The 24,000-nt window shown below is 43.9% G+C and overlaps 1 protein-coding gene across 1 annotated transcript in view; it reads left to right on the top strand.

Moving 5' to 3' along the window:
- SVEP1 (sushi, von Willebrand factor type A, EGF and pentraxin domain containing 1) overlaps positions 1 to 24,000 on the top strand; it is a 124,371-nt gene that overhangs the window by 31,421 nt on the left and 68,950 nt on the right. Inside the window, exons 5-10 of the mRNA XM_085849717.1 lie at positions 1,863 to 2,532; positions 4,791 to 7,807; positions 11,381 to 11,606; positions 11,702 to 11,857; positions 20,759 to 21,083; positions 22,245 to 22,370. Coding sequence (XP_085705843.1) covers positions 1,863 to 2,532; positions 4,791 to 7,807; positions 11,381 to 11,606; positions 11,702 to 11,857; positions 20,759 to 21,083; positions 22,245 to 22,370 — 4,520 coding nt within the window. The remainder of the gene's footprint in view (positions 1 to 1,862; positions 2,533 to 4,790; positions 7,808 to 11,380; positions 11,607 to 11,701; positions 11,858 to 20,758; positions 21,084 to 22,244; positions 22,371 to 24,000) is intronic.

Below are 24,000 nucleotides of genomic sequence, written 5' to 3'. Positions count from 1 at the left end.
TATAAGACACATTATTTCTTTAAATTATCAGATTTCACTCCAGATTTCAGCCTGGTGTTGGCGCAGTGGTTAGGGCAGCGGCTTGGGATCCAAAAGGTCCTGAGTTCAAGCCCCGTTGGGCCACTGAATTAATACACCAGGGGGTTGACTCAGCCTGTCATCGTTCCGAGGTCGGCGAAATGAGTACCAGTGTACTGGGCCGGTGTATACCCCGGTTAAAATAGGTGTACCATATCCCTGTGTTGTAAGAGGCGACCAGGGTTGCGTCAGGAAAGGCATCCGGCGTAAAGCATGTGCCAAATCACTATGCGGATCATACGGATGATCCACTGTGGCGACCCCGAACGGGAGCAGCCGAAAGAAGAAGATTTCACTCCAGATTTCAACACTTTTTCAGTCTGAATGATATCTGATCCTCAAAACCAAAATAATATTTTGATGATATCCTCTAATTAGTCCGTGAGAGTAGATTGTGAAAAATCGTATCATATAATGCATGAAATTGCTCGAAGCTCCTATCTTGAAAACTATAGTACTTGCAAAAGCAATGTACACTGCCATTCATCGCTCTGATGAAACGGCATTCGATAATATGAGTGAGGAAAGTGCCAAAAAAAACTCTCGTTGAGAAATCATTGTGGTCTGTTCCAAGTCAAGGCATGGTTGAGCAGGCCAAAAAAGATGGCGGCTTCAGACCCCAGCAAAGTTACCTCGGATAAGCCTTAAGACCCCGAAGAGCAAAGTGGCCGAGGATGCGCCTAATAAAGGATTTCATTAAATAAGGCCATTAATTATCTTCTAAATGGTTGTTTTAGTTAACCCAAACACCTAATTTTCAGTCTTGCACTTCCTTGGAGTTTTCTTTGTATGCATGCAAAGTTTCAAGCTGTTAGGTTTCATGGTTTTGGAGTTATGGAGGACACACACACACACACACACACACACACACACACACACACACACACACACACACACACACACACACACACACACACACACTTATTAGTGTAGATAAGACAGCAATGAAGCTCATCATTATAAAATAAAACACTTCTCCACATGTGCCATTAAAGTTTGCAGACCGATGAAGTAACGACTATTAGTACTTCACTGCGACTGAAGGGTAGAAGAAAGATAATAAACACAATACTGTAAAGCAGCAGGTTGCTTGAACCATAAGGGAAGGTGGTGAGCTAAATATCTGGGATGTCTGGACCAGCTATTTGGGAGAGATTTATACACATAAATGCATTATATCAAGTTTTTAATCCCACAGAATTATTTTAGAAACCGTATTTTCTCGATGCATGGCAATACAGTATATTTCTTTAGATCTTGGCTTTCAAAGATATGTCCCAGATTGTATCAGGTTATCTTTTATATTAACCCTTTGAACCACAGCGGCCATTTTACCAGCCACTATTCAAACCTCCATAAACTCAAGCGGCCGGTTTAATGGTCACTATTCAAACCTCCATAAACCTGAGTAGCTGGTTTACTGGTCGCTATTCAAACCTCCATGTACCTGAGCGGCCAGATTTTTCTCCAGGGAGCCTAGGGTGGGGGGAGCCGAAAGTCCAAGTATCTCAGAGTTCAAACGATTAATTGCACTATAACGTCAAATAATATCTTAATTCTGGTACAGTGCTGGCAGGGGGCACTACATTTTAAAGCATGAACACCTAAGGATCTTGGAATGAATTTTTAAATGTACTCAATAACATGATTATTTGTTCTGACTTGTTATAGGAATAACATTATTATTCATCATAATGACTTATTATATTGATAGTCATTATGATCACTCCAGTACTTGCAGATTTCAGCATGATTCTTGCTGTTGCTCTGAATTTTTGTTTCAGATACAAGATGACTGGAACCTTATCTACCCGTGAGTGCCTCTCAGTGGGTGTGTGGAGTCATAACAGCGCAATATGCTCACCAGTGTCCTGTGGTTCACCACCTCGTGTGGAGAAGGCAGTCATCAGGGGAGAAAGTTATTTATTTGGCAGTATTCTGCACTATGTCTGCTCTGAAGGCTACAAACTCGAAGGACAAGGGATCATATGCACATCATATGGAAAATGGGCTTCTGTGTCAGGGGATGAACTGCCACATTGTGCTGCACAGTTTTGCTCTGACTTCCCAGCGATACAGTTTGGGATTTTGAATAGTACCTTGTCTCACAATCTTAGTGTGGGTACAAAGGCATCCTTTCGATGTCAGCGTGGCTACAAACTTCAAGGGAAGGGAGTGATCACCTGCCAGAGTGGTGGTCATTGGTTTTCCTCTCCGGCAATACCCTGTGTACCGGTGCAATGTGGAGAACCAGCTGCAATCGCGCATGGGTACATCAGCGGATCTGACTACACCTTTGAGTCAGTGGTAGCATATAGTTGCTTCAAGGGCTTCTATATCAAAGGAGAGAAGAAAAGGAGCTGCCAAACAAGTGGACGTTGGAGTGGAAAGCTACCCAGCTGTCACCCAGTGTCATGTGGAGATCCCACAGAAATTGACAATGGACAAGTGGAGGTGCAGTATGCAACAACATGTGATATGCTCCAATTAGAGGTTTATTGCAGAAGATCTGTAGAGACATTGAAAAACTAACTTCAAACAAATGCCAACAATTTGTTCTTTAAGGAAGAAGTGGTCAACTTATTGCAAGACAGAATGCAACAATCTGAAAAAAATATCAAAGAATGCTAATGTACAAAAAAAAATGCTGAGATTTTAAAGAAGCAATGAAGATGGCTTATTAGGCAGATTCCTCACTTCTGAGCTGTTTCATCTTGGTCTTGATATCAGATGAAAACGCGTTAAATAATATTTCAATTTGGCTATACTGCTGGCAGGGGGAACTATATATTAAAGCAGACAGCTCTTTGGAGGCAACATAAAGATGGCTGTTCAGGATTAAATATAGGTTACTTTTGGGTAAATGTAAACTTTACATCTTGTGCTACCACATTGGAGATCACAAGGACATCAAGAGAGAGGAAGTTGAGAATTTGCTCTGTTTACAAAAGAACAGTGGATTGGACAGCTGTCTAAAATCCAAATCCATTGGGACCATACTCTGTACAGAGCATTAGTGCTGCCTAAGCAGTCTCCTTGGCTATTGAGTACAATCCTGAATGGGTCACTACTCCGACACAGGATACCAGCAAGCTAGCACTCATTTTGCCAACCTCAGAAGGATGACAGGCAGTCAACCCCACCTGGTGTTCATTCAACAGCAGAGGGGGATTTAGAACACAGGATCCTAGGATCCCAAGCCCACCACCCTAACCATGAAGCCAACACCAGGCATATATGGGTAATGTTTTGATTAAAGTTTTGTTCAGTTGCCATCTCCTTGATCAAACTAAGAGTATCAAACGGACATGATTGTTAATATCGGTAATGTTTCCACTGTATTATGAAAAGGCAGTACAAGTGTATTTTGAGCATCGAACATGATGCATCAATGTGCTGATAAGGAAATAAATCGTCTACAATTGCAACCCACCCACCAACCTTTCAGAAAATTAAAAATAATTAATTGCTTCAAAGGAAAGCAGGCAAAGGCAAGGCACCAATGCATGTGCCGGCCCTCTGATGAACTTTGAACTGTGTCCTGTCTGCCAGCATTAGTTGGTGGATGTTAAATATCTCACGGTGTACTTCACAATGAGTAGGCAAATTATCACTAGCACCCTGAACAAATTCCAAATTCCTGTATTCTCAGTCAAGTATCCTACATCGGAGTGGCGACCCATCCAGGATTGGAACCTTAACCCAGAAACTGTTTCGCCAGAACTGACGATCTGTGTATAGCGCATGGTGCATGATGATGATGCAAGAGGATGACATCAAATATGGTTGTATAAAGTTCCTTGTTCCTTCGCTGTCTTATAAGTGGTCTAATGGGAAGGCGCAGAGGTATCACACTTATCTTTGGGCTGTCTACCCTGGATTTGATTCGCAACCCAACTAAAAACCTTTGAATCAGGCCGTGCATTGCATCACGTGTGCCATCGCTCAGAGGGACGCTAAACTGGGTGTTCTGTCTGCTGGCATTACTTGGTGGACGTTAAAGTTCCCAGGGTGTCTTTCGGCTAAAAGTAGGCGATTTATCCTCGGGACCTTGAACGGGTTCCAACATTCCTGCCATCTTCAGTCGAATGTCAAGCCTGGCCAGCCAGTTCATGAAAGATGGACTAAAAACTTTCCCCAACCAAAACCCCATGAGATAGTGGGATAATTGGGGATGTTGTAGTAGTAGTGGTAGTAATAGTATTAGTAGTAGTAGTACTCTTCTCTGGAACTTAAGCTCGTTTTCCAAGGTATAATGAGTCTATCATCCTATTGATGCCATTAGTTTTCAAAAGTAATCAACCTCTTCAATGGTGATTCATAACATTAATATTGATATGCTATCTCCTTTATCTTTTTCCCAACATTGCCGTGAACGTTTATAATTCCGTGATGATAGACCAGAAAAGCTTCACAATCTCAATGGAGTCCTCTCAACAGGGCTGAAAGTCTCGTTTGATTTTGCACACTTTTTATCTGCTGGGTCTCATCAGTCCTGTAATGCAAGCCATGACTACCTTTGGCTATGCTTACTTGGCTCTGCCTTAAACATATCGCTAATGCGAGTGCCTGACAAGTTGTGATACAAGATAAGACCAACATCAAGTTTTTAAATTGGAAAGCCCTTGTTTCAGGTCTGATGCATACAACTACACCTGTGTGAATGTTGTCCTGAATGAACATCGTCATCATGTTGTTATTTTGTGTTGCAGATCCCAAATGGGACAGTCTACAAGAGTAAGATCAGATATTCCTGTGACCAAGGATATCAACTCCAAGGCAGCCAGACCAGCACTTGTGAGGCAAATAGGCAATGGTTTACAGTATCTCATGCTTCCTGTTTAAGAGCCAACTGTAGCCCACCACAGACTCTTAAACATGGCCTCATACGCTTGATAAATACTTCGAGAGACTTTGGCCTTCATTTAATCCAAAACAATATTTCATTTTGGAACTTGTTATATTCCAGGCCCGAGAGTGAAGCTTTACCTCCAGGATCTATTTTGAAGTTTACGTGCAATAAAGGGTTTGAACTCGTTGGCACTTCTACCTGGACTTGCACTTCAGAAGGTCGATGGAGCAGCCACTCCATACCAGTGTGTGAGCCCATACGATGTCCACCACTGCAAGCTCTGAATGAAGGTGTAGCCTCTGGGAGTTCCTATACCTATGGCAGCACTGTTATCTTCAGCTGCCACAAAGGGTATCGCCTGATGGGTTCACCTGCATTGCAGTGCTCATCAAATCGTCAGTGGAATAGTACAATGCCAACATGTCAGCCTGTGAGTTGCAACGCTCCACCACAGCTACCTTTTGGGTCATTAATGGGCTCTGACTTTTCGGTTGGTAGCAACATTACATTTTCATGTATGCGAGGATTCTATATGCATGGTGAGGCAAGACTGTTGTGTTTGCCAAGTGGCTTGTGGGATAGGAAGTTTCCAGAATGTCTACCGCTGGAGTGTCCACATCCAGAAACAATACCAAATGGGATAGTGGACATACAGGGCTTGACATACCTAAGTACAGCTGTATATACATGCAAACCAGGCCATAAACTAGTGGGAGAGCCCTCTGTGCAATGTGATGACAATGGGAAGTGGCTGGGATCAGCTCCAGTCTGTAATCCTGTGCAGTGTCCTGCTGTGCCACAATTAAAGAATGGAAAACTGGTGGGAGATGCAAGACATTTTGGTGACATTGTGACGTTTTCTTGTGGCCGTGGCTACAGGCTTCAAGGAAAAAACAAAATTAGTTGCCAACCCAGTGGACAATGGACTTCCATTTCACCAGTGTGTCGACCCATCATGTGTGGAGCTCCCGATCCCATTGATAATGGCTTTGTGGAAGGTAGTGATTATACTTTTGGAAGCTTGATCATTTACAGCTGTTTTCCTGGTTACCGGCTACTTGGAAATGGCTTACAAACATGTGAAGAAACTGGTTGGAGTGACAGAGAGCCTCGTTGCATTCCTGAGGACTGTGGTCTGCCACCACACATAGACTTTGGTAATTATGTCAAACTGAACTACCAAAAGAATCACAGGGTAAGTTCAACAGAGAACATTTGGCCACGGGACCAAGCCACGTATTCTCTAGCGCATGTAATGAAAAGTCTCTCGGAGTTTCTCGCAATGCCACAGTTAATATCGATGTTGGGCAAAGATTCTTCTCCGAAACAAAATTTGAATGAAACCAAGGCATTGTTAAATGAACGAAACAATGACCAGGGCAGAGCGAATAGGCATGCCAGAAGCATTCACGAGGACCTGACCTTACAACAAGAAGTAGAACTACCAATGTCAGAGTTTCTGCATGGAACATCTATTCAGTACAGCTGCATGGCTGGGTATGAGATGGTGGGTCCATCAGTGTTAATGTGTCGAGAGGATGGAACTTGGAATGGGAGTGCCCCTCGTTGCCGTCCCAGGCAGTGCGAGTCACCACAACCACCAGAGCATGGCAATGTAAAGTTCTCAAGCCACACTTTTGGAGCAATTGCCACATATAGTTGTAATGTTGGCTACACATTGATTGGACCTGTAGTGAGGTTTTGCACATCAGATTCTGAATGGGACACAACAGCCCCATTGTGCAAACGCTTGTCATGCGACATTCCACATCATATATTCCATGGGATTGTTCATGGTGATCATTTTAGTTTTGGCAGTGTTGTAACATACGATTGTAATCCGGGTTACACATTGATTGGACCGCAAAAGCGCACCTGCAGTGCAAATGGTACCTGGTCTCAAGAAGAGCCAACTTGTGTACCACAGGACTGTGGATTTCCACCCTCCTTGACCAATGGTCAGCTCATAGGCAGAGACTACACCTTCTTGGGAAAAATAACATACAACTGCAACTTGGGGTTTGTTATCCAAGGAGAGTTTGTCATCACATGTCTGCAAAATGGAAGATGGAGTGGTGGTGCACCAAAATGCCTCCCCATTCATTGTTCACAACCGAATAACATTGAAAACGGTAGGGTCGAGGGTTCTGTATTTGCATTCCCACATGCTGTGCATTATTACTGCATGGATGGCTATTTGCTTTCTGGACCACGAGTCAGGAAATGCCAGTCAAATGGTGTGTGGAGTGGCAGACCTCCAAAATGTGAGCCAATCTCTTGTGGACCTCCAGCAGACATTGTTCATGGGTTTCTCATCGGCTCCAGTTTCTTGTTCAGAGACAAAGTAGAGTATGTGTGTTTTTCTGGATATAATTTGTTTGGTGGGCCTATTCGTAACTGCCTCCCCAACGGCTCTTGGAGCGGTGATGTCCCCAGTTGCCAAGCTCTAGAATGTAATAAATTGCCAGTGCTCAAAAATGGGATGAAGGAGGGGGGAAGTGTCAGCTATGGTAGTGTGGTTGTATTTAAGTGCCAGGAAGGTTTTGAACTGAAAGGTCCTGCGCTCATCGAGTGTGGGATGAATGGCAGATGGAGTGCACACTCCCCATTATGTGTTCAAATCTCCTGTGGGCCTCCACTCGCCGTGGCAAACTCGAGTGTCAGCATTGGCAGCTTTTTCTTGGGTGATCAGATCATATATACCTGCCACCCTGGTTTTATCATGGATGGGCATGCAAAGCTGACTTGCACAGCCATTGGGCAGTGGCAGCCATCGTTCCCACGGTGTCATCCCATCAGCTGTGGGGTTCCACCCCTCGTCTCCAATACTGTAATGACTGGAGGTGCCTTCACATTCAACAGTCGGGCGTATTACAGGTAGAGGTGATTTTAATTATTACTTTCACAAAAGTTTTGTTAACTTTGAGTTACATTGTAAAGTGAACGTTAATTTTCTGAGACTTTAATTATCCAGTTGCAAAGTAATTGATAGTAATGTATGAACTGGTTGGAAGACATTGTTCTTTGGTTCATTTATAATCTTTCTTTTCAATAATAATAATGTAATAATCATACGATTCAATATATACCATCCATACAAATGGAGAAACTGTGCCATTGAAACACTCAGCAAGAAATACAATGGTTAGTTTACTATCACGTTTTATCATACGAGTATGGGCCCGTAAGTACGTGCCCGTAGGTGAGTGCCAGTATGTGCAGCCCTCTGTCGCCCCCCTCTGTCGCCCCCCTCTCTCGCCCCTAGTCTCGCCCTTTCTCTCTTACCCCTAGTCTCGCCCCTCTCTCTCGCCCCCTCTCTCCCCCTAGTCTCGCCCTTCCTCTCTCGCCCCCACTCTCATCCCCCCCTCTCCCGTCCCCCTCTCTCACATATATTGGTCGACAGATAAATGGCTGTAACTTGGGAACCGCTCATCCGATTAATATCAAACCTCGAAAAGGAACATCCACGAGTCCCCGGCAATATTCCTGGCAAGTTTCAATCAGATCGGACCGTCAGTCGTGCAAAAAAAAATAATAATAATAATAATAATAATAAAATAAATAAATATTAATTGTGACGTCATTCGTGATGTCATAGCACAGTCTCTTGTCATTGGTCGACAGATAAATGGCCGTAACTTGGGAACCACTCGTCCGATCGATATCAAACCTTGAAAAGGCACATCCGCAGGTCCCCAGCAATATTCCTGGCAAGTTTCAATCAGATCGGACCGTCAATCGTGCAAAATAATAATAATAATAATAAAATAAATAAACAAACATTAATTGTAACGTCATAGCACCGTGTCTTGTCATTGGTCGACAGATAAATGGCCGTAACTTTGGAACCGCTCGTCCGATTGACATCAAACCTCGAAAAGGCACATCTGCGGGGCCCCGGCAATATTCCTGGCAAGTTTCAATCAGATCGGACTGGCGATCGTCAAGAAACGGCGGTTGCAGACAAACGGACAGACAGACAGACAGACACACATAGAGATTGCTGGAATTATAGATAGATACAAGATCAAGGCTCGTGAAAGGCCGATCACTTGGCCATTGCCAACAGGTTTGTGGTCTCTCTGTCTTCTCCCTCCTCATTTCTGGACTTGCACCCTCTGCCCTCTCCATGCTTTGTCTCCTCCAAGTATTTGCAGGATGCACACGGTTCGCCAGCAACCCCCTTTGAATGAAACTGCCGAAATCCAGAACCACTGTTCACCTCCACTCATTTATTCCTCTCTTTTTCCACCTGTAGAACCACCTTCCACACGCTCTTCAATCTCATTTTTCCCTACAGGTTTTCAAGACAGATGTTCACCACCATCTCAAGTCATCCCCCATCCAAAATAATGATCTTTTCTACACCCATTAAACCAACCTGCACCCCTCCCAAAATTTTCCTAATGTATCCATTTGTCCACCCTTTGCATTCCCCCTTCCCTGTCATCATTACCTGCATCTCTTGTTTGTCCATCTCTCTCCCTCTGCCCTGCTGCTGGTGTTTCCCTTTTCTCCTGCTGTTCCCTTTGTTATATTGTGTCCTGATTTGCTCTTCCACGAGCCTAGACCATGTATATTAAAATAAAATTAAAAACCAGGATGGATAAACAGCCACAAACTCTCAGGACGGAAATACTGGAGACTTGGAAAGAGGTGGGCTTGGGGAGGATTACTAGGGTAGAAAAGATCATGGTTGTGAATAGGGGATGATCTGATATGGTGATGAACAGCTGTCCTGAAGCCCTGGAGGGAAGAATGAGGTTGAAGAGACTGATGAAGTTGGTTACTCAGGTGGGGAAAACGAGGAACGAATGAGTGCAGATGAGCATTGATTCGGGATTTTGGGGGTTTCACCAGAAGGTGGTGACTCGCAGACCTCAGGCTGCCTGCAGAAACCTGAGGAAGACAGAACACAGAAATCACATTGGGTGCAAGACCAGAAAAGAGGTGTTGGGAGACAGAGACCACTAACTTGCCAGCGGTAATGAAAATGATAGGCCCAGAGATTCGGCTTCATCACAGGAGACTCCAATCATCTTCCATTTGTTTGCTTAGGAATCCAGGGTCGTGGGGAACAATGGCCTACTCTTTTTGGAAAGACTAGCAGAGTACACGCCAAACGGACGATCTTGTTCCAAGCATGCAACACGTTCTTCTGATACACACCTTTATTTGGGTGGGGTATAGTCAACTGACAGCTGCCTCAATCGCTCCCCCAAAAAACACAAAACCTGGGTTATGTGCAAGAAGCAAAAACATACCTACTGCTTAACATTTGAAACACCTCACTGCACTGGAAAGCATGGGGACAGGAATACGTAGTGTGTGTAAATGGTGAAGACTTGTACTACCCCCCTCCCCCCCCTACACACACACCTCGAGCGGTGCTGCACGATACACATTTACTTAAAGATTGCATCTCTCCAAACCCCATGCCCCCCCCTCCACCCCCTCATACCCCACCCTCCACCAAGACGACAAGCAAAGATAAAAACACTCCTATACACAAATTGGGGACATGCTGATCCTATGTAGCAAGTCTGGATGGAATTGGTCCAGAACTGAAGGAGTAGCGAGACAAACAAACACACAAACCGGTACAATCCGTGAATTAGTGAGGATACTGTGGGTTATTTTAAAGCTCCACAATTTAGTGCTAGCAGATTCTGATGTGCAATATTCCATTACGGAGCATCGGTACTGCGGAAGCAGCTTCATGGCAAGGGTTATACTGGGTGCGGTTTGCCATCGTCTTCCCTGTAGTCATTAGAGGAGGAATTTGGAATTTGGCCATGGTGCGGGTGAGAGCTCGCTTGCTCGAATACATACCATACGTAAGATTGTTCGAATAACGTTAATATGTAAAGCTCGAATATTCTGTACTCTGAAGATAAGAGTGAGTCATAAATATTCAGTGGACTAGTTATTTGAAGGAAGCAAAGGCAATAAATAAAAAAAAGATTGTTACCTTTTCAAAATGGTACCTTTAAAACTCTTTGCAAAGGAAACTGGGATCATTAATGTCCACCAACTAATGCTGGCAGACAGGATTCCCATTTTAGTCTATCCGAGGGATGGCACACACGTTGATGAACCACCCAGCCTGTGAAACACCAGAATGACAGTTTATAGCTGGATCTGGATTTAAACCCAGGCTAACCAGCTCCAAGCCATCCTGACAGTCTGTGCTTGCACATTACAGGCTTAGTACCTCTTCTGAAAGGATATTACACTCTTTGATGCTGTTCTCTGCTTGCAAAGCACATACAGGACAACACTTTCTAGACATTATCGAGTCGGAAATTGTACCCAAAATAGCCAACTCACGGTTAAGTACAAGATTGTAAATGTGATTAATATTCAGTTTCATTCATATTGTTATGCTCGAGTTGTACATTTTGTCTTGAATAATGCAGTTTGACTTAATCTTGCAACATTCCCCAACAGGTGTCTGGAAGGGTATATTCTTAACAAGGGAATTGTCTGGAGAACATGCCTGAAGTCAGGGACTTGGTCTGAAGCATCTGCTTATTGCATTCCGATGACATGCTCATCACCTCCTACCTTGCCTTATGCTTCACTCGTTGGAAATAATTTCACAGTCAACCAAACGGTGCACTATGTTTGTGACGAAGGCTTTGGACCAAAGTGGAGCAGAAACTTTGCATGCATGGTACTGACCACGAATAAGATGGGCAATGATATTACTCTCTATCATAATTGCTGCACAACCAGAGCACATTTTTACTCTGTCCTTTCTGTTTTCAGCCCAATGGAAAATGGTTTCCTAGTATGGAAGAGGTGTCTTGTAACCCAGTGGATTGTGGCAAGCCAAAAACAATACGGTATGGACGACTGCATGGAAACCACTTCACCTATAACAGCACGGTGTCCTATTCATGTGATCATGGCTACCATTTGGAGGTATTTTGGTTCATCATTTCCATAGTATAATCCTCACAACAGTACTTCACCTGTTAAGTGGTCCTCGCTGCAGTACTTCACCTGTTAAGTTGTCCTCACTGCAGTACTTCACCCGTTAAGTGGTCCTCACTACAATACTTCACCCGTTAAGTGGTCCTCACTGCGGTACTTCACCCATTAAGTGGACCTCACTGCGGTACTTCACCAGTTAAGTGGTCCTCACTGCGGTACTTCACCCGTTAAGTGGTCCTCACTGCGGTACTTCACCCGTTAAGTGGTCCTCACTACAGTACTTCACCCGTTAAGTTGTCTTCACTACAGTACTTCACCCATTAAGTAGTCTTCACAACAGTACTTCACCTGTTAAGTGGTCCTCACTACAGTACTTCAACCGTTAAGTGGTCTTCACGACAGTACTTCACCCATTAACTGGTCCTCACTACAGTACTTCACATAAAATCGTCAATTTTCATACAATTGAGCTGAAATGTTAATTATCATTTCAGCTTTTGTAAGCCCTAACTTTGTTTTTTTATCATTTGAACTTTTGTTATCAAATTTTTAACAAAGCAGTATTATTAGAATAGAAGAAGTCAAATTAATAATTTGGTCAAAAGGTCAAAGGTCAGCGCCACTTAAAATTGTCAATTTTCATACAATTGACCTGAATTTTTTTTATCATTTGAGCTTTTGTTATCAAATTTTTAAGAAAGCAGTATTATGAGAATACAAGAAGTAAAATTAATAATTTGGTCAAAAGGTCAAAGGTCAAAGTTCAGTGTCACATAAAATTATCAATTTTCATACAATTGACCTGAAATTTTAATTATCATTTCAGCTTTTGTAAGCCCTAACTTCTTTTTTTCCACCATTTGTGCTTTTGTTATCAAATTTTTAACAAAGCTGTATTATAAGGATATGGAGAAGTCAAATTAATAATTTGGTCATAAGGTCAAAAGGTCAAAGGTGCCATTTAGCATATGGAAGAAGAAGAAGTCTGAATACAAAGCGGACAGGCTTTGCATTTTCAGATGCTTTCTCGTTCACTTTCAAATACATTTTCTCTGCAACCACTTGAGCGATTGACATGAAACTTTCAAGACAGGAGTGCCTCCCATGGATAATTTTTTTAAACCAAGTTGCATGATGATTGGATGGAAAATGCGGCCAGCGTTCCAAAAAGGTTGTTTTCTGTCGGCATGGGTTACAGGGTGTTTCACGTAACAGGAATAAACGACCTCGACCTTGCGAATTAGAAATTAATTTTGTATGAATTATCGGTGTTATCATGTAACAGCCAATTAAAAAAAGCAAGCTGCTGCAAGCATGCTATTGGAGTTATCTGATTGGAGTTGATGTCAAAGTGTAAATACAGACTTCTTATTTAATGGCGACAATCATTCCCACGTTCTTGTGGGGTTGGCGAGACAACTAACAACTAACCCAGGCTAGACAACTTAGAGGTGAGTGTTTGTGTACAGTTCCTCGAGGCCATCCTGCAGATTACAGAAACATTAAAGTATACAATCGAGCAGGAATGTTTGGTTGCAGGGTTGGGACAGATCCTGGTTTCAACATTCTCTTCAACTTAAACTTCATTTGAAGAACAAAGCAGTGATGATAGTGGTACTGCAGTAAATATATAATGATGTAAGCCTGAAGGTCACATGTTTTACATTTACAAACGGATACATTGGCATTTAAAATCCACATCTGTTCTGCGAATGCATGCACATTATTCCACTCAAAGCAGCTGTTTGCACAGAATCAAATGATGGAATGTTGTGACAGTTTACAAATGCAATGAAGAACGATGTAGAGTTACTGAAAACAACAGCTATAAACATGAGTGATCATACACTGGCAGCACATGTGTATGGAGTTCATGGTCAGTCCATGATGAAATCACATTTCTCGCACCACGTCACCACCACTAGGAGATTGGAAAGTGATGATTGCAAAAAAAAATATTTGAGTTAATGTTTTTTTTTTTGTCGTTTATTTGTATGCAGCCTATGGCTACTTGATTGCATCATTTTCTTGGGGCCTGGCTGTGCCGGCCTGCTGATGCAGTGCCCCCTGTTACCAGTAAGCCGGTACCCATTTTACCAACCTCAAAAGGATGACAGGCTGTGTCAACCCACCTGATGTTAATTCATCAGGCTGACAGGGGCTTAAACTTAAGAACCAAAGATCTTAAGGACCTTAAGCCAGCCACCTTAACCGTAAAGCAAACACCAGGCTTAATTAATGGTGAATAGACGAATAAATGTCATTTGACACTAAGGAAATGTGTATGAAAGCTTCGTTGCGAGAACAGCTTGTGCTGTTCCACTGAATTCAATGTCATTGCTTGCACTTCACTGAAGAAAATATTATAGGGGGGGGGGGAATGGAGAGAGGGAGAAAGTGAGGAGGGAGGGGAGGGAGAGAAGAGGGAGGGGAGGGAGAGAAGAGGGAGGGGAGGGAGAGAAGAGGGAGGGGAGGGAGAGAAGAAGGAGGGGAGGGAGAGAAGAGGGAGGGGAGGGAGAGAAGAGGGAGGGGAGGGTGGGAAGAGGGAGGGGAGGGAGAGAAGAGGGAGGGGAGGGAGAGAAGAGGGAGGGTAGGGAGAGAAGAGGGAGGGGAGGGAGAGAAGAGGGAGGGGAGGGAGAGAGGAGGGAGGGAAGGGAGGGAGGAGGGAGGGAAGGGAGGGAGAGAGGAGGGAGGGAAGGGAGAGAGGAGGGAGGGAGGGAGAGAGAGGAGAGAGGAGGGAGAGAGAGGAGGGAGGGGAGGGAGAGAGAGGAGAGAGGAGGGAGAGAGAGGAGGGATGGGAGGGATGGAGAGAGGAGGGAGGGGAGAGAGAGAGAGATGGGAGGGAGGGAGGGAGAGAGGAGGGATGGGAGGAAGGGGAGGGAGAGAGGAGAGAAGAGGGAGGGGAGGGAGAGAAGAGGGAGGGGAGGGAGAGAAGAGGGAGGGGAGGGAGAGAAGAGGGAGGGGAGGGAGAGAAGAGGGAGGGGAGGGAGAGAAGAGGGAGGGGAGGGAGAGAAGAGGGAGGGAGGGAGAGAAGGGGGAGGGGAGGGAGAGAAGAGGGAGGGGAGGGAGAGAAGAGGAAGGGGAGGGAGAGAAGAGGGAGGGGAGGGAGAAAAAAGGGAGGGAGGGAGAGAAGAGGAAGGGGAGGGAGAGAAGAGGGAGGGGAGGGAGAGAAGAGGGAGGGGAGGGAGAGAAGAGGGAGGGGAGGGAGAGAGGAGGGAGGGGAGGGAGAGAGGAGAGAGGAGAGAGGAGAGAGGAGGGAGGGAGAGAGGGGGGAGGGAGGGGAGGAAGGGAGAGGGGAGGAAGGGAGAGGGGAGGAAGGGAGAGAGGAGGGAGAGGGAGGGAAGGGGCGTGAGGAGAATTAGGGAGCGAGGAGGTGGCGAGTAAGACGGAACTTGGAAATGGGGGGGGGGGGGGAGAGTGAGGAACGAGTTTGGGAGAGCGACACTTCGCCACTATACACTATGGGAGTGAGGAGGTTTGGGGAGAGAAAAGAGGAGGAGGAAATGTGGAGGAAAAGGGGATGTTCAGGACTTGTATTTAGGAGGTGGACTTGAGAGAAAGCAAGGTTGGGGGGATGGTCCCGTCTGCCGGCATTAGGACAGGATTTAATAAAATGGGGTACGTTAAAATAACAAGTACCAAAGGGGTCATTCTAAACACCACACAATGAAGGTGGCTGGCATAAGATCTTTGGGTCTTGAGCTGAAATCCCTGTTTTCTCTCTCGCCGTTAAACTAACACCATGTGGGTTGACTCAGCCAGTCATCCTTCCCAGGTTGGCAAAATGAGTTCCATGTTCCATGTTCCAAGTTCCAAGTTCCAAGTTCCAAGTTCCAAGTTCCAAGTTCCAAGTTCCAAGTTCCATGTTCCAAGTTCCAAGTTCCATTGCAGTTCCACATGGACAAAATATACGAAAAAGAAAACCACAAAAGTTTACCTTTAAATATAGTTATTTTAATGTAGAATTCAAGTGGAAAAATTAGCGAAATTCAATTCCCACAGGAGCACACACAATATCGGTCGACGCCTTACCAGTTCGAACCAACATGGCGGAGATCGAAACACGAGGTTTTATTCTCCTTCTCCTCCTCCTTCTTCTTCTTCTTCTTCTTCTTCTCTCTCCTTCTTCTTCTTCTTCTTCTTCTTCTCTCTGCTCTTCTTCTTCTTCTTCTTCTTCGTATACTTTTTATGTTTACCGGTGTTATCAGAGCCGCGGGGCTATATAACTGCCACGCGCCTGAACTCATCGGCTCCGGCCAAATACAAAAAATAAATAAACAATTCCAAGGACTTTATACTGTTCACCCTGTTACCTTTTTTTAACCAGGTATCTTGATTACACATTATATCCGGTTTGGATGTGAGATCGCTGATGTATTTAATAAACTCCGGCACATAATTTTCATTAATCACCAGGAGAATCCTGGGACTGTTTGGAGTCTGACCCTCTGCGTTTTTTACCTGATTGGCTGAATATTTCATTAATCATCTTGGAAGAAAACCCCACCCAGCCCAAATGTTTGATGGCCGCAGTGAAAATAACATTGATTTTCTCCGATCTGTTCCCTGCTTGATCTGCACAATTTACTACTTCGGTGATTAGTGTAGTAGATAGTAGAAAAATCGTGCAAATTATGATACAAGCATCAAATTTGGCATTTCTGCTCTGCAGGGCTTTCTGATCAAATATGCCCGATTGGCCATTTGAAAATCCAAGATGGCGGCCATTTTTCAAGATGGCCACCAAGTTAGCCTCTTGAAGTTGAAGACTTCAAGTCTGAAGTCCGAGGCAAGGTCGAAAAGGGGGCAAGAAATCAGAAGAAGTGACAGGAGCCAGTAAGACCCCAAGTAACTGGCGAAGCTTCCTTCGAGATGACAGCAACAAGACTGAGCTGTTTCACTTCCTTGCGGAAAAGATGTGTGAAGCACAGACGACAAGCACAGTCATTGTCACAAAAGGAGAAGATGCCATTAGCAACACAAAGAAGTCACTGGATGCTGTGTCTCCATGTTGTCATGAAGAAGCTGACACTCGAATATTTGTACACGCCAGGGATACAACGACGGATGGTAGCAAGTCCATTATCATTAAGGCTAATGACACGGTCGTACTAGTCATCGCAATATCTGTACTGCCATCCTTACAGGAACTAGGTCTTGAGAACATGTGGATTGCCTTTGGCCAAAGAGCAAGGCACTATGGATATGGTCCATGAGGTAGTTTCTGCAATAGGGCCTGAGAAAGCGAGAGGGATCCCATACTTCCATGCGTTCACTGGATGCGACGTCGTGTCTGCCTTCCGCGGTAAAGGGAAGAAAACTGCATGGCAGACTTGGAACGTCTTTGATGATGTTTCTGAAACATTCACCAATCTCAGCCAGCATCCAACATTGATTCGTGATCTTGACCTGCAGAGGCTGGAGAGATTCGTTGTCCTCATGTATGACAGATCAAGCGCAGCCACTGATATGGATGGAGCAAGACTGGATCTCTTTGCCCGCAAGCAGAGGCCATACAACTCAATTCCACCAACACAGGCAGCCCTCAGAGAACATGCAAAGCGTGCGGCCTATCAGGCTGGGATCATCTGGGGCCAGACAACCATCTCCAATCCAGACACGAGCAGTCCCGCTGAATGGGGATGGACACAGAAAGGAGAGATGTGGCAGATATGTTGGACAACACTACCCCCTATTGCAGCCAGCTGTCAGGAACTGACCAAGTGTTCCTGTAAGAAAGGTTGCAACCGGAGATGCAAGTGCTTTCAGTCAGGGCTCCCGTGCACAGCACACTGCAGCTGCATGTGTGGACAGTCGCAGCTGGAGGAACATTCGCATGGTTTGCATAACTTTGAACATTTACAAGCCAGGGCCCGGTTGCAGAAAGGCCTTAGCTTCATATGACAAAAGTGGTGCAAAATCATAAAAAGTGTGTCAGGGGATTTAAAAACAGGAAAATCCACTCCAGCAGGATTGAAAACATAGGAATCCACACCTAGATCATGCAAATCGGACAACCACAAATACTTCTAAGCAAAAAGTAAACTTCGGGAGGCTAACTTGTTGGCCATCTTGAAAAATGGCCGCCATCTTGGATTTTCAAATGGCCAATCAGGCAGATTTGATTAGAATCCCCTGGAGAACAAATGTGCCAAATTTGATGCTTGTATCATCATTTGCACGATTCCTCTCAAAAATTGCTGTTATCTGCCCCACCATATAAAACCAATGAACCCCGTTTTTGTAATATTCATATCCACCTCGGTGATTGTACTCTCAGTTTGGCATTATATGTCTTTCATCTCAGACTGAACTCACACCGATTTGGTTAGTCGGTTAACCGGGCCCTCAGTTGTGGTCTTGCTCCAAACCACGTGTACTGGAGTCTTAATTTTGGGGACCATCAGTACAGCCTCAGCAGAAGACAGTTTCCCCTGTGTCTTCACCTGTTGGATCTGGGCAGTTCTTTGGAATTTGGGGCACCCTCTATGGCTGCACGGGGTCCCCACCACAATCAGCACAAGACATTTTTTCACGAGTACAGCTTCCGTATTCGTGCTCTCCATTACATTTGCTGCAGCGTTGATTGCCCCTACTACAGGCTGGAGCAGTGCGACCAAGCTTTTGGCACTTGTAACATCTTCAGGGGGCTGGAATGTATTCCTGTAGAGTAAAGGCTTGATACCCTGGGAAAACTTTGGGGGAAGGACTGGGTTGCCGAAGGACAAAACCGCCGAGGTGGTATTGACTTTGACCCCATCCCTGACGGTGGTGAGAAGGCGGGCGTCAACGACTCCAACCTCCACTAAATGGCTCTTGATGTCGTCAATTTCAATGGAGGGATCAATCCCGTAAATGACTCCTCGACTCTCCCTCAGAGACCAAGGAATCTGACACGAGACCCGGACGCCGCCAAAATACGAGGCTCTCATCACCGTCTCCAATTGAGCGACTGATTTACACTCAATGAAAAGGTCGCCGGATCTGAGCTTTTTGGCGCTGGACACGTCTCCAAATTATTATTTAATCAGTGTAGCCGTTTTAATTGGGTTGTCGGAGCTTAAGGGTTTAGAGCCATTGGAGGCCGAAACTATGACCAATGGTTTGGCATGGTGCTCATCGGGGATTAAGGGGGCCTTATAACTGCTTTGTTAGGTTCCGATTCATCAGTACTCTCCCGCCATGGTATGCCCCTCTTCCTAGTTCGATTAACTAACAAAGCTGAACCTTCATCATCTTCACCAGACACGCTGATCATCCTTGATCACCTCCTCCCAGTGCCCCGGAAGATTAACTTGGTCAGTTGAGCTGAGAATCGATCGTAATACAGTCAAGACAGGATACAGAATACCAGAAAAAACCGATGCACCCTCGACACTCAAACCCGTCCTGTAACGGCGTCGACCCTCTCCAACCATTTGAGGTTCGATTTGATGTTGGAAGTTATTTTTTATTATTATTATAAGTATATATTAATATATTTATTGTCATATTTTATAATGAAAGCAGATGACACAAAAAGGTTAAAAAAAACTGGGTATGTAATTGCCGAAAATTCTCAAGCATGGCTCGTTATATTAGTACATGGCTCACGAGTGACCGTCGTTGTACTGCCATCCTCATTTTCAAATAAATAAGGACCCCTGTGGATTGTGCCGCCATCGCTTGCAAAAGCAGCTGGTAGAGTGGGTCAATCCTGCTGATTAATTTTTTTTCATTGCACTCAACGAAATTCCACTTTCGACACATTCCTTAATCTTTTCTTCACTCAATATAAACGTGTGAACAGTAGAAAAAGTAAAGTTTAATGCTTTGCTTAAATAAATACACTTACAATTATAACAATACAATTATAAATGAACAGGAAACAAACAAAATACGTATATGTAGACAAATTACATATACAGTCCAGAAATTGAACCAAGATTGTTACATAAACTGTGCCAGTGCTCAGCCAATTGAGCTATCTGGGTGACCAACTCACTATGCACACAATTCCTCCACATATAGAAATGTCACTCTCTTTCCCCCGCTGCTTCTCGGACACTCACTGCCAACCATAGGAGCAGCGAGGGCCTGTCCACGAGAGGGTCTTCCTCCCATCGTGGGGGGACAATTCCATGTCCACTATTAATCACCACAGGGGGTGTAGTAATGCAATTATATAAAAAAATAAACAGGAAACACAACCCTCTTAAACCCTCAGACCCATAAAGACTCCTAAGATCCTTTAGAACCCGAACATGATTTAAGACACTGAAGACCTCTAAGACATTTTAGACCCAGAAGACCCTTTAGAACCCAAAGACACTTAAGATGCTTTGGACCACTAAGACTCTTTAAAACTGTCAAGACCCTTTAGACCCCATAGACCCGTTACACCCTTTAGAACTCATCGACCTCTTTGACTCTTTAGATCCCTGAAGACCCTTGGACTCCTTTCTACCCTTTTGGCCTTTAGACCTTTTAATATCCTGTCGACCCCCTTTGACCTTTAGACCCTTTTTATACATTTTTGACCCTTTTTTTTGTATACAATGTCGAGGCTCGTATGAGAGCTAACACACAGGCAAAACACACTTTGGACCCCATCAGACAATTCCAACCCTTTAGACCTTAAATTAACCCCCTAGCTAGACCCCTTCAACCTTTTAATACCCTTTAGACACTTAAGACCATTTCAATCCTTTTGACCCATTTACAATTTTTCAGACCTTTGACCTTTACACATTTACAACTAGACCACTTAGATCTTTCATTTGCAATCAACGACCTCTCAATGAGTACATCCCTCCATTTATTTGCCACACAAAATACACCACGCCAAACAAGTTCTCACGAGGGTCCGCAATCTCTGATTGATCTTTCTTGTTGTGTTTGTCTTACTAGGGCCATCAACTCAGCTCATGCTTAAGCAATGGGAGCTGGAGTGAAGTAAGCCCTCAATGTGTGCCCATCTCCTGTGGACCGCCATCTATACTCACTCACGGATTCATCACTGCCATTGGTTATGTCATCCACGACACGATCTCCTACCACTGTGACCCCGGATACATCCTGGATGGAAACTGGAATCGCACCTGTCTTGCGAACGGACATTGGAGTGGAAAAAAACCTCACTGCAGAAGTTTGTACCTACTTCACGATATGCTTGAACACTTTATTCGTGCGTGGATATGTGTGGGTTGCTTTACCATGATTCAGATGTCAACAAAAAAACACTAATACCTCAGATAGAACAAAATTGACACATCCACATCAATAAAAGTCTCCCACACATATCATCATCCTATATGTTCTACTTCTTGCATATAGTGTGGCAACTTAGCTAAATATAGCATAACAATTGTGCATTTTGTGAGGAAAGCACCAAATTTGGCACACTAGTAGCCTATCATATTATGAACAGATTTGGATATTGGGCCATCTCAAATTCAGCTGCTGATGGCTGTGGCAGCCATTTTCCACTGCCATCAAAAATTTTGAGATGGCCCAATATCCAAATCTGTTCATAATATGATAGGCTACTAGTGTGCCAAATTTGGTGCTTTCCTCACAAAATGCACAATTGTTATGCTATATTTAGCTAAGTTGCCCCACTAATATGACAGCCTGGCTGCCAGGAGTGCCAGCTAGCTATCATTTTGTTGGGACACGACTATGGCACTGACACTGTGCCCCTATACCAACCAGTACACTGGTACTCATTTTGCCAACCTCAGAAGGATGACAGGCTAAGCTAACCCTACCTGGTGTTAATTCAGCAGCCAACAGGGCTCAAACTCAGAACCCTAAGACCCTAACCCAGCCACCCTAACCAATGAGCCAACACCAGGTTTACATGATCCGACATAATACATGGTTTTGCTCTCGATTTTTCTTATTTTTTGACAAAAAACGATCTTCATCAAGCTCTGTCATGTTTCTTGACTAAGATGTAAAAAAAACAAAAAAAAAAAACACACTGTTTGGTATCAAGGGAGGCGCAAAGTGCCCCTCCCTTTATATGGAACGGTTTATTTGTGTGCAATTTTAACACCCCTCTGCAAATTTTAACAACTGCAAGTTTCAGAAGTAAATCCTTTGTACGTCAAGGTAATATGTTCCAAATTTCAGCAACGTCCATTTCCACATCCTTGAGTTTTTAACGAAAACCCTCAAAATTAACGTTGGTGTCTGTCTGTCAGTCTGTCTGTCCATCTGTCCGTCTGTCCCTTTGTTCAAAAGGTGTTGGTGCTCATATCTCAAAAGCTATACATTGAAACGAGCTGAAACTGGAAATATATATCGGACAAGACGTGTAATTAATGGTTTATGAAACAAATTCCACCTCAGTGTCATCGTTTTAGTCTTTTTGCGAGTTTTTGCTCATTAGCTATGAGCTTGAGTTCTGTTCTTGTGTGGTACAAGTATGCAATGGTAGTGTTGTCAGAAGCAGAGACTCCTGCAGCAATCAAGGGAAGTGCGAAGTGCTCCACCCTTTATATGGAACGGTTTCTCTGTATGTAACTTTAACAGGAACTGAAAATTCCTTGGGGGGGGGGGGGATTGCTCCTCAAAAATAGGTATTTGCTTTCTTTTTCAAAACGGCACATACAATTTTGATGACACGACCTCAACCTTCATCACCCATGATATATCAAAGTTTGTTCATGACATTCAAAAAAATTCAGGGTCTAAGGGATGTACAGGGAGGTGCCCCCCAAAGTATGTATTTTCTTTCTTCTCTGAAACCACACACACAGTTTTGATGAAACGACCGCAAACTTCATCACCCATGATCTACCAAAATTTGTTTATGTCATTAAGAAAATCGGGGTCTAAGGGGTGTATATGGGGGAAGGGGTGCCCCCCTACAAAATAGGTATTTGCTATAACATTGGTTTGTTTGTACATTTTGCTGATTCCATCCCACGTTGACTTTCTCATCAGTATCATTGAGCTTCCTACCAGGAGAGCGCCCAGGTGTGTTGCCCCTATTTTTGCTCATTGGGGCGAACCCCAAAAAGTTAGACACCAAAAAATTTACTCCGGAAGTAAAATAGTCAAACGCGAGCACTCATAACTTATGAACCGTTGGATGAAAGTTTGTGAAATTTTGAATATGAATGGAGGGACGCTTGTTGAGACTTCGACGTTACCCGCAGCCTCATAATTAGGGACATAGCAAAAATTAGGGATACCGTAAAAGTGGACTTTGGAAAAAATATCAATTTTTCAGGCGCTCCAATTCTCGAAGAAAACTGGCTGAAACATGGAATACCGTATGGAATACAGAGAAACTGTTCCATATATTGTAATATATTCCAAGCTTTTTCTCAGTCTCCTGCCGATGCTCTCACGAGGATTCTGGAGTAAAGATAGATGTAAGTGGCTGGCTTTGCATGATGGAACTTTAATCTTATGAACTTGTAAAAGCATGACCTGGCGTGTTCTGTTAGCAAGCAGCTTGCTTGATTTTAAGCGCTCAAGAAAGCACTCCAATAGAACGGACTGCTCGGAAATGCTTAACAACATGGTGGTCTCCAATGTAAACAATACTATCGTGGTAATCCAACAAATGCTGCCTGGGCCGTCATTGTACACCACTCATTCCCAATTCCATATACAGGTGATGCATGATGTCATCGTCGGGTGCTGAAGGAAGGGGGGGAGTACTCAGTTTTCACTCCGTTTGTTTGTTTGTTTTCTTGGTTGGTTGTTTGTTTTCTGGTTTTCTTGTTTTTCCGGGTGATATCTCAGCCATCCTTTGAGATAGCAACCTGAAATTTGGGGACAAATGTGAAGATGTGCTTTGGCAAAAACGGTATTTTTTACGTTTTTTGATTAATCAATTAATTGATTAATTACTTGATTATTATCTATTTATTAATTACTTTTTAATTTTATTTCTCATCAGGGAAATATCGCAAGCACCTTTTGAGTGAGGAAAATGATATTTGGACATGACAGTGACTAAGTGATTTGGGTATAAAGGGTGTTTTTGATTGGTCGATTGATTGATCAATTAATCGATTAATTATTTTCTTTCTTGTTTGTCCGGGCGATATATCAGCCATCTTTTGATATAGGAAGCTGAAATTTGGTGACAAAAGTGAAGATGTGCTTTGGCAAAAACGGTATTTCTTTTT

This window comes from Eptatretus burgeri, chromosome 2 (genome assembly GCF_056783735.1).
Source record: "Eptatretus burgeri isolate ZD-2024b chromosome 2, Ebu_testis_v1, whole genome shotgun sequence".
NCBI lineage: Eukaryota > Metazoa > Chordata > Myxini > Myxiniformes > Myxinidae > Eptatretus > Eptatretus burgeri.
Note: the sequence above shows the minus strand (reverse complement) of the source record. Positions and strands in the feature narration are given on the sequence as shown.